This window comes from Colobus angolensis, unplaced genomic scaffold (genome assembly GCF_000951035.1).
Source record: "Colobus angolensis palliatus isolate OR3802 unplaced genomic scaffold, Cang.pa_1.0 Scaffold97, whole genome shotgun sequence".
Lineage (NCBI taxonomy): Eukaryota > Metazoa > Chordata > Mammalia > Primates > Cercopithecidae > Colobus > Colobus angolensis.
The window spans coordinates 6745424-6758739 of NW_012123709.1; the positions used below are offsets into that span (position 1 = coordinate 6745424).

General features: G+C 52.4%; 2 protein-coding genes across 4 annotated transcripts in view; one reads left to right on the forward strand and one right to left on the reverse strand.

Moving 5' to 3' along the window:
* LPCAT4 (lysophosphatidylcholine acyltransferase 4) overlaps positions 1–7733 on the forward strand; it is a 17741-nt gene extending 10008 nt beyond the window's left edge. The window contains exons 2-15 of the mRNA XM_011932725.1: positions 7–62; positions 1338–1480; positions 1808–2028; positions 2678–2790; positions 2909–2969; positions 3263–3321; positions 3526–3560; positions 4145–4199; positions 4327–4409; positions 4664–4789; positions 5158–5290; positions 6450–6548; positions 6900–7056; positions 7343–7733. Coding sequence (XP_011788115.1) covers positions 7–62; positions 1338–1480; positions 1808–2028; positions 2678–2790; positions 2909–2969; positions 3263–3321; positions 3526–3560; positions 4145–4199; positions 4327–4409; positions 4664–4789; positions 5158–5290; positions 6450–6548; positions 6900–7056; positions 7343–7518 — 1517 coding nt within the window. The 3' untranslated portion in view covers positions 7519–7733. The remainder of the gene's footprint in view (positions 1–6; positions 63–1337; positions 1481–1807; positions 2029–2677; positions 2791–2908; positions 2970–3262; positions 3322–3525; positions 3561–4144; positions 4200–4326; positions 4410–4663; positions 4790–5157; positions 5291–6449; positions 6549–6899; positions 7057–7342) is intronic.
* Positions 7734–8902: 1169 nt separating this feature from the next.
* The window catches only part of NUTM1 (NUT midline carcinoma, family member 1), a 17494-nt gene continuing 13080 nt past the window's right edge, over positions 8903–13316 (reverse strand). For all 3 annotated transcript variants that reach the window (XM_011932679.1, XM_011932678.1, XM_011932680.1), the window contains 4 exons: positions 12688–12824; positions 11903–12189; positions 11498–11614; positions 8903–11147 (listed from right to left, as the gene is read on the reverse strand). In XM_011932679.1, coding sequence (XP_011788069.1) covers positions 9144–11147; positions 11498–11614; positions 11903–12189; positions 12688–12824 — 2545 coding nt within the window. In that variant the 3' untranslated portion in view covers positions 8903–9143. The remainder of the gene's footprint in view (positions 11148–11497; positions 11615–11902; positions 12190–12687; positions 12825–13316) is intronic.

Here is a 13316-nt window from a genome sequence, read left to right on the forward strand (position 1 = left end):
CCCCAGCATCCCCCAACCCCTTCGTGCATGAGTTACATCTCTCCCGCCTCCAGAGGGTTAAGGTAATGTGTAGGGAGAGGGCGTCGGAAGGACCCGTGGGGATAGAAAATGGGGCCGTTTGAGCCCTGGCAAAGGTGGGCTTGGGGATCCATGAGAAGGAGATGGCTGAGAGGCTTGCGGAGCTGGAGTCCGAGGGTGCGCACGTGGGGGCGGCCGCGGGTGGGCGAGGAGCCCTGGAGAGGACGCTGCGGGCTTGTGCGATAGACAAGCTCGAAGGTGTGGAAGAGCTGAGTAGGTGGGGATGGAGGACTGCAGGGGACCCTAGGGTTGGAGAGATGAAGGACGCTGGGGAATGCGGATTACATTCTGCAGAGCCTGATGGCTAGGATGGAGTTAGAGGCTACGGGAAGCCGGGGGTGGGGGCGGGGGCGTGCCGAGTGTTCCTCCGAGGCATGACTTAGAGGGAAGACGTTTCTGGGCCCGGAGCCTGCGACCTTGTGCCCTTTCCTACACTCCCTCTTCCCACTCCCTCCAACCCCCCTCCACCCCGCACTGCAGCACCTCCCGGTGGGGGCAGGGAGGCTGAGAGGGAGGTTGGCTACAGGAAGTGGAGGGCCGCGCCAGCCTAGGGGAACTGGGAGGTGGTGTGGGGAGGGAGTGTCCAAGGTTTCTGCTGTCATCACCTCCCCGGAGGCAGGCTCCAGGGGCTAGGTTTGTTTACCTGCTTCTTCCCCAAGGCAGCCTATGGAGTCACCGTGGTTCCTGGCAACCTCTCCCATGCGGAGTGGGGCCGAGCTCCTGTCTCCCGTATCCCCCAGTACTATAGGATTGCTGTTGAGCAGTGTTAGAAACTGACCTCGGGCCTGAAAACTGGACCTCTCGCTGTTTCCAGCCCTCTGCCTCCTAGGCCCAAAGTGGAAGATCTGTGCACCTGGTTTCTGTTGGGCATAGGAGCTATTTATGGAATAAGATGTGGGGGAGGAGGACCTATCTCTAACCTACTGTACATCAAGCACAGCGCCCTGCACTTTGGCGTTCATTCTTATTAAATCCTCTAACTGCTAGATGCGTTTTATGACGTTCGGTTTTATAAGTGGGGTAGGGAACAACTGAAAGACAGGAAATAAGGCCCTTGATGCCATTAATCTTTTATCCTCTTGCCCTCATTGGTATCTTCATCCCACCTTGGGTCCCAGTCCCCTCTCCTGTTCCCACACCACCTGTCACATGCAAGGGATGATGGCTGTTTGCTCCTGCGTCTGTCCTTTGTGGGAGAGGGATGCTGTGGAGGGAGCATATTCAAGCTCTAAAGTGGCATTCTCTCCCACCCTTTGCAGTTCTGCCTCCTGGGGGCATTGTTGGCCCCCATCCGAGTGCTTCTGGCCTTTATCGTCCTCTTTCTCCTCTGGCCCTTTGCCTGGCTGCAAGTGGCCGGTCTTAGTGAGGAGCAGCTTCAGGAGCCAATTACAGGATGGAGGAAGTAAGTGGGGGATCAGCCCCCAGAGACCCTACTTCTCTTCCCTGCTGTCTATTCTGCTCCCTCTTTAAGAAGAAAAGGGAGGATTCTGAAACTATTCTGTCTAGCTTGGGTAGATGAGATGAGTCAGCCAAGCTCAGACGTGGTTCCCAGACCTCACCTCTAAGTAATGTGCCCTGATATGTCCCAAAGTGGCCAGAGACCTTGGCCCCTTGGTCACATCCTATTTAAGGGTAAAAGAGGGGTGCCCTACTTTCCCGGTGCCTGAACCTGGGGGCGGGTGAGGGTTAGAACCACTGCTTCCGCTGATACCCAGCCTTGCCCTGGCAGGACTGTGTGCCACAACGGGGTGCTAGGCCTGAGCCGCCTGCTCTTTTTCCTGCTGGGCTTCCTCCGGATTCGGGTTCGCGGCCAGCGAGCCTCTCGCCTTCAAGCCCCTGTCCTTGTTGCTGCCCCACACTCCACTTTCTTTGACCCCATTGTTCTGCTGCCCTGTGACCTGCCCAAAGTTGTGTCCCGAGCTGAGAACCTTTCCGTTCCTGTCATTGGAGGTGAGAGAGTTCAAAGCAGGTGAAGGGGCAGGGTGATAACTCTGGGCAAAAAAAGTCAGGAATGAAGACACTGGAGAGAACTGGCCTCAAAGTGGGGAGGGACTCTTGGCAAGTGAAATATAAATTAATGCCATTAGTGAACCAGTCTTAGATTCTGAGGGCTGGGACAGAGAGGTGTTGGGGGGAGTTCTGGTCAGTGCTCTAAAAGGACAACTACTATAAAGGGATTGTCCCAGGGCAAAGAGATAACAGGCCAGGCGCGGTGACTCACGCCTGTAATCCCAGCACTTTGGGAGGCCGAGGCGGGCGGATCACCTGAGGTCGGGAGTTCGAGACCAGCCGGACCAACATGGAGAACCCCCCGCCTCTACTAAAAATACAAAAAAATTAGCCAGGCGTGGTGGCCCGTGCTTGTAATCCCTGCTCCTTGGAAGGCTGAGGCAGGAGAATCGCTTGAACCCAGGAGGCGGAGATCAGCCATTGCACTCCAGCCTAGGCAACAAAAGCGAAACTCAGTGTCAAACAAAACAAAACAGAAAAAAGAGAGAGAGCAGAAACTTCTCACACTGTTGAGGAAGTGGAGGCTGCAGATGTTACTGCCCCTGGGTAGGAATGAAGTGATTCCTCTTTGTATCCTTCCCAACCCCAGCCCTTCTTCGGTTCAACCAAGCCATCCTAGTATCCCGGCATGACCCGGCTTCTCGCCGCAGAGTGGTGGAGGAGGTCCGAAGGCGGGCCACCTCAGGAGGCAAGTGGCCGCAGGTGGGTAAGGGTCTCAAGACCATCTTCTCACTTGCCATGTGCTCCTCAACAGGCTTCCCTTTCCTCTCTCCTCCGTCTTCTTCAGCCTTCTTCACCTCATGCTGCTCTTTTCCCCCAGGTGCTATTCTTTCCCGAGGGCACCTGTTCCAACAAGAAGGCTTTGCTTAAGTTCAAACCAGGTGAATACAATGGTAATGGGTGATGGGCTGTAGGAAAAAGAAGTTCCAGATTTGGGGAGGGACTCTGAAGTAACCCAGGAAGTGGAAGGGTGGGAGGGATGGGAGAGGAAGGGAGACAGGGGGCCTCCTAGCTAATGCTGACAAGTTGGGGAGTCAGAGAGAAAATTATCAATGAGTGGAGCAAAGCCGTGTCTCATTTGAGAACTGTCCCAGACCTCCATACCTCATGCCCTGTGGCTACTTCTGTGTACTAACCTCTGCCTTGTGGGGGTGGGGGTGGAAATGGGATTTAGGAGCCTTCATCGCAGGGGTGCCTGTGCAGCCTGTCCTCATCCGCTACCCCAACAGTCTGGTGAGTCTTAGTCCAAGAAAGAGTGGAAAGGGGGAGCACAAATCCGCCCCAAATGGAAATAAGTGAAAACTGTTGGTGCTATGATGGGATGTGCACTGGGGGTATGACCAGAGGTGGGATCAGGCCCTCTGCTCGAAGGTGATTGGCCAGTTCCAGGGGGGAAGAGGTAATGCTCTTATGCCCTTACCTCTGTTTCTCCCATAGGACACCACCAGCTGGGCATGGAGGGGTCCTGGAGTGTGAGTTCTGGTATTTTTGGGGTGAGGGTGGGGAGCAGGGTCCATCAGAGAATTCCTGACCCATCTTCCAATCTCCAGACAAGGTGAATGGCCCTTCTTCATCTGAGGACTGAGGGAACTGTAGAGGAGATACCACTTTCCCCCTGAGGTCCCCATATAATCTGGCTGTGCTTAGATTAGCTATCCCGCCTAAATTGTTCCTGCTGTAATTATGGCTCGTATGCACTTATTTTCCCATGTTTCTGTGATTTTCTCCCTCGTTTATCCCTTCTTGAGAACCCTCACCATCAGGCATGCCTCTTGCCTTTTTCTTCCATTACTCAAACCTCGCCTTGCCTACAGTTCCTCCTCTGGCATATCCATGCAGCTCTGCTCTCTTTCTCTACCGCGTTTCTGGCCCTTCCTTGTGTCTCCCAACTGCATATTCACCCACCTGACTGTATGTCTAGGAGTCCATCTCTATATCAACAGGGCAGAACTTTTCCCACTCCCCACCTGGGTTGGGGAAGGGGAGTGGGGTGTGGGAGCCGGGGAAGGAGCGCATAGTTAGAGACTGGTGAGCATCGAAATCTCTCTGCTCTTAGACTCCAAGTCCTCTGGCTCACAGCCTCTCAGCCCTGCAGCATTGTGGATGTGGAGGTATGGCTCCCATGGGTGGGGTGGGCGAATGTACATCTCACACTCCTGAAACCTTGGGAAAAGAGGGTGGGAGCGGTCACACCTCACTCTGAGGTTCTGATAAGAATTGTGTGTGTCTGTGTTTCAGTTCCTTCCTGTGTATCACCCCAGCCCTGAGGAGAGCAGGGACCCCACCCTCTATGCCAACAATGTTCAGAGGGTCATGGCACAGTGAGTGCCCCACAAAGTATTTCCTGGAGCAGTTGCACAGGGCAAAGGAGCCACCAGGGGGTGGAGGGGGGCGAGGTTTTCAGGCATAGACTGTGGAGCAGGCAGTGGGAAGGGCTGTTGAACAGCTGAGACAGAGGAGGGGAGATTTAAAGGGGCCTGATCCACTCCTCCAGTCAACTTGCCAGGGTCAGGAACCAACCCTCAGAAGTTTCTCTGCTTCCTTCCCCTCCATCCCATCCCTCTTCATCCTGTAGGGCTCTGGGCATTCCAGCCACCGAATGTGAGTTCGTAGGGAGCTTGCCTGTGATTGTGGTGGGCCGGCTGAAGGTGGCGTTGGAGCCACAGCTCTGGGAACTGGGAAAAGTGCTTCGGAAGGCTGGGTAAGTGGTTTTGAAAGTGAAGGTGTGAGCAGTGTCACAGAGAGAGAGAGAGACAGAGAGAGAGAGGGAGAGACAGAGAATAAGAAGGGGAGAAATGAGAAGCAGGAAGGAAAATCTTAAAAATGAAAAAATCTGGAAAGAAAGATAATGGAGTAAATAAAAGGAAGCAGGGAATAAATGGAAGGATATGCAATAACGCAGGTGAAAAAAGTAAGAAGGGCTCTCAAGGGACTATGAGTCAGTACATCTTAGAAAAACAGCAGCTGAACCTGTACTGGTGGAACGCTTGGTACTGGGGCTGAAGTCCTGCTCGATGGTGTGTCCAGAAGGAAACTGAGACAATTCTGCCTTCAACAATTCCATTGTAGGCTGTCCCCTGGCTATGTGGACGCTGGGGCAGAGCCAGGCCGGAGTCGAATGATCAGCCAGGAAGAGTTTGCCAGGCAACTACAGCTCTCTGATCCTCAGACGGTGGCTGGTGCCTTTGGCTACTTCCAGCAGGTAAAGGAGCTGGAACAAAGAGCAGAGCAGAACCGAGGCTTCCCTCCAGGCTGACATGTTCCTAGTGGCCGTATCAGTTACTCACAGTTTGGAGTCCTCAGTGCATGTTCTAACAGCTGTTGTTAGATGGCCATCCCCTGAAATCCACTGAAGATTCATTTTTTAATCAAGCATTAAGAGCAATGTTATCATCATTATGAGGACGAACAAGGTAGAAATGATCAGTGAGGACTATAAATTTCTGAAACCACTTGAGGGAGTGGCAAAGGTGGGGAATCACAAGACCTTTTGGGGCGCTGGGTGAGGAGGGTCTTTGAAGAAGAGCCATGAAGGTTACGTGGGAAGATGACACGTAGAAGCAACAACACTGGACAGTTAGATGGTTGAGAGCTCGAGACCCAGATATATCTGTAGGACTTGGGCAGATTATTTTAAATATCCTATAGCTTCTCTAGAGGAATTTTCTCAAGATTCTTAGCAAGCCGTGTATTTCTCAAGATTTAACCAAGTTCCCCGGTCAACTTACAAAAATCCTAAAAGATTGTTAATGCTTATGAACAACCAATAGGGGTCCCAAGGAGCTTTTTGATCTGAGATGCAGAATGTGACCCTCAACATCCTCTGAAGGGACAGAGTGACCACGTGCCTAGATTCCTTGGATTGAGGCAGACTGTCCCTGAAAAGAGCTTCCCCCACTTGGCCTGTAGCAGAGCAGAAACAAAAATTCAGATGCTGTGGTCTCCCATGGAGCTGGTACAGCAGGCGCGCTCCTTGCGTTTTTCATAAGAAATTATGCCTGTGGCCCCCTTTCAATCTGTTGGACCAGTTCTTCTGCATAGGCTGAGTCAGAGAGAACCAGTTTGTCTAGCCTGGGGAGCAGGACTGCCATCCGCTGGCATGTCAGAAACTTCACGGCAGCTTCAGCGTTCCTGAGGGATTCCCTTACATTCCTAGGAGAGTCCCTTATGGGAGGGCTTTGTCACCAGGTGACCTGAGAGAAATTCCAGCAATCCTAAAGAGTTTGGGGCTCCCAGTTCTGAGGGGAGCAATCACAGGGATCACCCCTATTATTTGCTGAGAAGAGGGAGGAGTCAAAATCCAAAGAGCAGGAAGAGGGGTGCAGGGTCCCCGCATTGCCCTGGTTTCTTTTTCGCTCCAGGATACCAAGGGTTTGGTGGACTTCCGAGATGTGGCCCTTGCGCTAGCAGCTCTGGATGGGGGCAGGAGCCTGGAAGAGCTGACTCGTCTGGCCTTTGAGGTACTGGGGGGTGGCGGGGGGCTGTGCTTAGTGGCTATGCTCACCCCACTCCGGGAGGCCTGTTTTGGTATGCTGTTCCCAACAGCTTCTAGATAGTAGGCACTTGGTATCCAACCGAGTACCACAGTGTAGACCCCCAGCCTCTATGCTGAGCCCTAGCTGGGAACGAGAAGAAGGAAGAAGAAGGGAAAAGCTATAAAGTCTACAGTTCTGCAGAAAGGGCATTGAGGGGCAGGGAAGGTTTGTGCACCACCCTTTTGGAAGAGGAGGAGTCTGTCAGGCCAGTCTGTGGGGCAGGGTGAGGCCATGGCACGAGGAGAGAACTTGACTCACATCCCTTTCTCTCCCAAGCTCTTTGCTGAAGAGCAAGCAGAGGGGCCCGACCGCCTGCTATGCAAAGACGGCTTCAGCACCATCCTGCACCTGCTGCTGGGTTCACCCCGCTCTGCCGCCGCAGCTTTGCATGCTGAGCTGTGCCAGGCAGAACCCAGCCGAGGCCTGTCCCTCTGTGAGTCTCTGCCTTCTCAGCCCCTCACGGGCACTTGGGGCCCCGCCAGCATCCAGGAAAGCGCTGGGCTGGGAGGGAACAAGGGTTAGTGACCAGCGCTGGAGATCAGAACCTATGAGAAGTGAGGCTGGGAAGAACAGGCTGGAAAGGAAGAGAGGACATAAACCTGGATTTGAGAAGTTAAACACAGTAGAGGGACAAGATGTTTTAGTTCTGAGAAAAGAGCCGGGGGATTCTCTTCTCGTTCTTACATCTTTTCACTTTTCCACATCTCTTATTTGTCCAGGTCAGTTCCAGAACTTCTCCCTCCATGACCCACTCTATGGGAAGCTCTTCAGCACCTACCTGCGCCCCCCACACACCTCTCGAGGCACTTCCCAGACACCACAGGCCTCATCCCCAGGCAGCCCCACTGCTCTGGCCAACGGGACTGTGCAGGCACCCAAGCAAAAGGGAGACTGAGCGCCTCAGCCTCTCGCCCCCTCCTCCTCAGGGCAGTGCCAAGGGTCTCCCCTATGCCTCAGCCCCATCTCTGCTCCTGTTTGAATTTTGTTATCGTTGTTTGGTTTTTTTTTTTAAGTTGATTTTAATGTTTTGTTTGGTTGATTTTTTTTTTGTAAAAAACTATTTTATATATAAATATAAATCTATATCTATTAAAAAAAAGGAAGTCCAGTTACATTGATGTTATCATTACTTGGGAAGGAAAGGGATGAATGGTTGTAGGACGTCTGTTGGAAGGTCCCGAAGGTTTCCAAGGTTCGTCCTCTTGGCCATAGCTGGGTGAATCTTCCTCACTATCAGATGGACAGGGCTCCTTCCTGTACAGAAATCATACTGAGGTTCCATATCCTCCCTCCTGCTGTCATCTCCTATATGTACATTTTAACAGACTTCTTCGCGAACCTCTTTTCAGCGCATTCCCTCTTGTTCTGTCCTCATTAGAGATTAAAAAATAGCTTGCTACCATTCCATATTTAATAATCCTACTGAGACTTGATTCCATCGCCCCTAGTGGAAGCAAGGAGCTGTGTCAGTAAGGAACCAGCCTCCTCCCTGCAGGTCCGACCAGCCGCACAGGAGGGTTTCTCTGCCACAGGATGAGTAAGGACACTGAAGTCCTTTCTGTCCAGCCTCTTTTCAAGGAAGAAAACAAGACCCCCTAGAGACACAATTATGGACAATTAGAAAATTAGGCTGGGCATGGTAGCTCATGCCTGTAATCCCAGCACTTTGGGAGGTTGGGGCAGGCAGATGGCTTGAGCCCAGGAGTTCAAGACCAGCCTGGATGATGTGGTAAAACCCCAGCTCTAAAAAACAGAAAAATTAGCTGGACATGCTGGTGCACCCCTGTAGTCCCAGCTACTTGGGAGGCTAAGATGGGAGGATTGTCTAAGCCCAGGAGGTTGAGGCTGCAATGAGCCATCACTACGCCACTGCACTCTGTAGTTTAGGCTACAGAACGAGACCCTGTCTCAAAAAAAGAAGAAAATTAGATCTCTTTCTCAGAGATCTAACAGGTAGAAAAGCATCTTTCTATCTATAGACTTAAAGGGAGGCAGATAATTATAAGATACCCAGATAAGCCTTCCTGACACCAAGTCCAGGCTTGTGAAGAGGGGATGTATAAAGTGATCATTGGAGATTCCTCAGTTTGGGGACCTACCACAGCCTGAGAGCCAGTCTGTTGCCAGGAGGAGGCTGCAAGGAGCCAGGATAAGGCTGGAGCCAAGGTAAGATCTATGGATTTGTAGAATCTAAGACTACCCCTACAGTCTTTCTTTATAGCATCTCACCCTATCTAGCAGCAAAGACGCGAGTACAGAAAAAGGGCACTTTGAGAGCATTTTCCAACAAAAACACTTTATTTGTTTTCTTTCTCTATAGCTCCTTCCAAAGGTGATTCCCCCTGCAGCCTAGCCAGTCTGACCTCTCTCTCCATGCTTGCCGCTTTTACAGAACAACAAAACAACATTGGGATGAGATTCAACATTGGGATCTCCATTGGTGGGCAGCAGGGCTGGAATCTACTCTGGGGCACCCACCTTTAGGGACTGGCAAGTGGGGTCAGATGGTCCTGCTGCTCCCTACTGGCTACGACGTCGTTTCTTCCTTCTGCCTGTGGCAAGACTGTCACACCGCCTTTTACGAGGCTGTGAGGATCGAACTACTCCCAGAGCTAGGGGTTCCTCCCTGGGGACCCCAAGTTGAGTTCCTGAGTGGGATCTCTTTTCAGTAGGGGCTGGACCTCCAGCTAGAGCTCGCTTCCCAGACTTGGCAACAGGACATGGAGGTTTGCTGGGGTCTTTTGCCCCAGCAGAGAGCCCGTGGGATGCTCTCTGGCTGCCCTGACCTGAGGCATGGTGAGGACTGAGAGGATGCCCCCTTGGTGACAGGCTAAGTTTAGAGGCCAAGAGGTAAGCAAAGTTGGAGAGTTCCTCATCCTCTTCCTCTGCTTCCTTCTTCTTTTTCTCCTTTCCTTTGGCCCTATCTGCTGACCTGCGTGTTTTAGTAACAGAAGTCTCTCTCAGAACTATGGCACCCCTCGTTCCCCATCGAGGGAAAGTGCTTCCAAGGCCCTGGTGAGATGATGTTTTGGGGGTGCCAGTTGTGTAAGACTCCTGACTCTCTTGTAAAGGAGCAAGGTTTTTAGGCTTGGACAGGTCAGGATCCACCCTGCCTTCTCCTTGGGGGTCATAAGAATTAACATTTAATGGGCAGGTGTCCTTGCTGACCCTTAGTTGGAGGCCACAGTCATCTTTAACATCTAGTATGTTGACCGGTTCTATGGTTTCCAACAGAGGAGAAAAGGAATTGCCTCTGCTCCCTGCCTCTTGGCTGGCTTCAGGCAAGGAGGAGGCATCCTTGGTCCCCATGATAAGGACATCATCTTGGCATGTGGGCAGAAGGGTTTCTTTGGAAGACTCCAGTGTGGAACCGCCAATTCTGCTTTCCAGCAATGGGAAGCAGCCTCCTGCCCACAGATCACTGGGGTCCCCTGTGGTTTCATGGCTCTGCTCTTGATTTTCTTTGGACCTCAAGGCTGGGCTGTTGGCCCTCAAAGGTCCTGGCAAGCAGCAGTCGTTTCTCTTTTCTAGGGCAGCTGCCGCAACTGTGCCTCCACAGGGAATCACGCTGCTCTCCGTATCCCCAGGTACTACGGTTTCTCCAAGACCCAGGGAAATGCTGCTGCTGGAGCCCAGTCCCTGGCAGCCTTCCTGACACTCAGTTACACACGCCTCCACTTGGAAGCTCTCTATGACCTCCTCTATTTGTACAGGCAGCTCCAAGTCTACAGCATCCATCTCACCGCTCAGCCAAAGTCCTGGGCTGAGAGAGACTTCGTCCCTGTCCCCAGCTGCTCTAGGGGAAGGATTCTGATCATCACTCTGAGCCATGGCGGTACCTCTGTCATCTCCCCACATGGCTCCTGCAGAGCCTTCCTGGGGCACTGCTAAAGCCTCCTTCCCTTCAGGAAACACTGCACGACCTCCCGTTTGTTGTCCTTTCTGCAATCCCAGGACTTGCTTTTCTAACCCTTGTCCTTGCAGAGAAGCCAGCTCTGCAAGTCCAGCATCCAAACTGGGAGTGCTCTCAGGCTGGAAGCCTTCCTGCCAACAAAGGGGCAGAGCCTCAGAAGTCCTATCAGCCAGCAGGCAGTGCCCAGGAGGCCCAGCGCCTCCTAGATGGCCATCTTGAAGTCGCAATACCTGGTTTATGACCTTCCCAGACCCTCTCCTCTCCATACCCAAGGGTCCCGGAGTTCCCTGTAGAGCTGCAGGTTCTGGCTGCAGGTCCCAGCTGCTGGGGGATGGCAGAGTGTTCCCAGCCCTGTGCATCCCTCTGGGGCTCCCTAGGGCTTCCTTCTGCCCACCATGCACTTCTCTTGCCCGTTTTCCTGAAGAAGAAACCTTTCCAAGGCAAACGGCGCCCCCAGCTCCCTGAAGCCCAGGCGAGGGCCGAAGCCGCCCATCCCCATCTTCATCCTCATCAGAAACAGAAGGACTTGAGTCCAGCTGAGCTCCACTGTAACTTGGAGGCGCCTCTGCATCTTCCTCCTCTTCCAAGGCCAAGAGTCGCTTCTGGACCAGCTGGAAGAAATGGACAAATAATCAGTTCTATACATGATTGTGAAAGAGCTGACTGAGTGAGGGGTACAAGATGGTGTTTGGGCAGGGCAAGGAAGGCAAGCAAGTAGTTTAAGCGATGGTAGCAAAGACAGATACTGCAGCTCTTTCCCACCTCCTTATGCCCTATTCCCATGCTGTGAGCCCTTACATTCTCATTGCCTGTGTTTCCATAGCCCTCTACCTACTTGTTCTGCACCTGAAGCCCAGTCCTGAAGCTGTTCATCTCCAGAGCCATATCACCCTTGACAGTGTAGGGTTAGATAAAATCTTGCAAGCTTCTTGTTCTCATATTTCCTATACCCCAGTTTTACCTGGGCAAGAGTGAGTCCTTCTTCTTGCTCTAGCTCCTCAATTAAGGCCAAGGGATCTCTCTGTTTTTCTGGGGACAGCAGATCTGCCAGAAATTGAGGGTGAATGACGGCCTCCACCTGGATAACAGAAGGAAAAGTGATGTAAGTCTGTAAGCAGGAAACCTGTGAAACAAGGGGCTTCAGAGAAGAAACCATGAGCTCCCCAACTGTTCCCTCTTACCCCTCCGGTATTGTAAACTGACCACCACCGGCTACACACATTCTCATGATGATGCATGCACACACATTACTCAGTTACAGAACAAAACCTAATTCCTACCACCCTGGACAAACCCCAGATCATTAGTTCCCGGGAGTACCCACCCCAAGGATCTGCTAGAAACCAGACGTGCAGGCCCAGCTCACCTTGGAGACAAAGACCTTCTGAGAACACAGCTCATTGATGTAGCTCAGGAGACCTGGATCTGGATACATCCCTTCCTCCTCCTGCTGCTGCCCTTCTTCCTCTTGTTTTCCATCTGACTCCCCAGTGGCCAGTTGAGTCCCCAGCAGCCCTTCCATGATGTCAATATACTCCTTTACAGCTTCTGGTGGGATCTCCTTGGGTGCCTCAGGAACAGGAGGTCTCTGGGCTTTACGCTGCCGCCGGCGGGGGGCCCGTGCCTTGGAGGCTGCCTTCTTCGGAATGTACACTAAGGGAAGAGATAGATAGGAGAATGGGAAGTAGCACAGAAACTACGGCTTCTGCCTCCCAGCTCTGTGAGGCCAGCAATCTAGGTACATTGAAATGGTTCCAGGCTGGATTGGGCCAACCTGAAAAAGTACCAGCCATGGGAGATTTAGGACCTCGAGGGTCTAAGAATCACTGTGAGGAATTTTGGAATCCCTGAAATTCCAAGAAACCCCCTGATCCAGCCCCCATTTCTTAGGCAGATGAGGTATTATGTGCTGAATTTAGAGTCTTGGTGAGAGCAGTTAGTTTACTTGACCAACATCAATACCTAGTTCAGGGCAAAAGGAATCTGAGAATCCAGCCTCCTATGGGGTGGTCTGCTTGGAATATCAAATGCCACTCCCCAGAGGGAAAGCAGCAGAGCCTGGGCCATGCCTTCTCTAATCTGTGACTGGTTTCTGTGCACCTCCCTTTGAGCCTTTGGCCCACGGCTCCTGTCAAAATTGGGTAGCCTCACCTGGCTGCTGGCAAACCTCAGAGGCCAGGGGCCCTAGAGGATCAAGTTTCAAAGGGGCTGCAGGAGACAGGCCCTGAGAGCCATTCATCAGCTGTGAGTTCTGAATCTGCATCTCCTCAGCCTCAAACTCCATGAACCTGCAGAGGGTGAGAAAGGCATAGGCAACGCTAAGAAGGAGACCAGGCCCGTCAGAAATCCAGACGACAGCCAAGCATGGCTAAGAAAGGATGTGCTCTCAGGTGGGCAAAGTCTGCCTAAGTCATGTCATCCAGGAGGGTGGTCACAGGTGGCTCAATCATATTTCCAGGGAAACCTCGGGAGCTCAGCACGTAGTTCCTTCCCCTATCGTCATCACTTGGGAAGCTTAAGAAAATGAATGGCCAGGTGGGGTGGCTCATGCCTATAAACCCAACATTTTGGGAGGCTGAGGTGGGCAGATGGCTTGAGCCCAAGAGTTTGAGACCAACCTGGGTAACACGGCAAAAACCCATCTCTACAAAAGATACAAAAAAATTAGCCAGGAGTGGTGACATGCATCTAGTCACAGCTATTATGGGGCTGAGGTGCGAGGATTGCTTGAGCTCAGGAGGTGAGGGCTGCAGTGAGCCCTGATAGTGCCAGTGCACTCC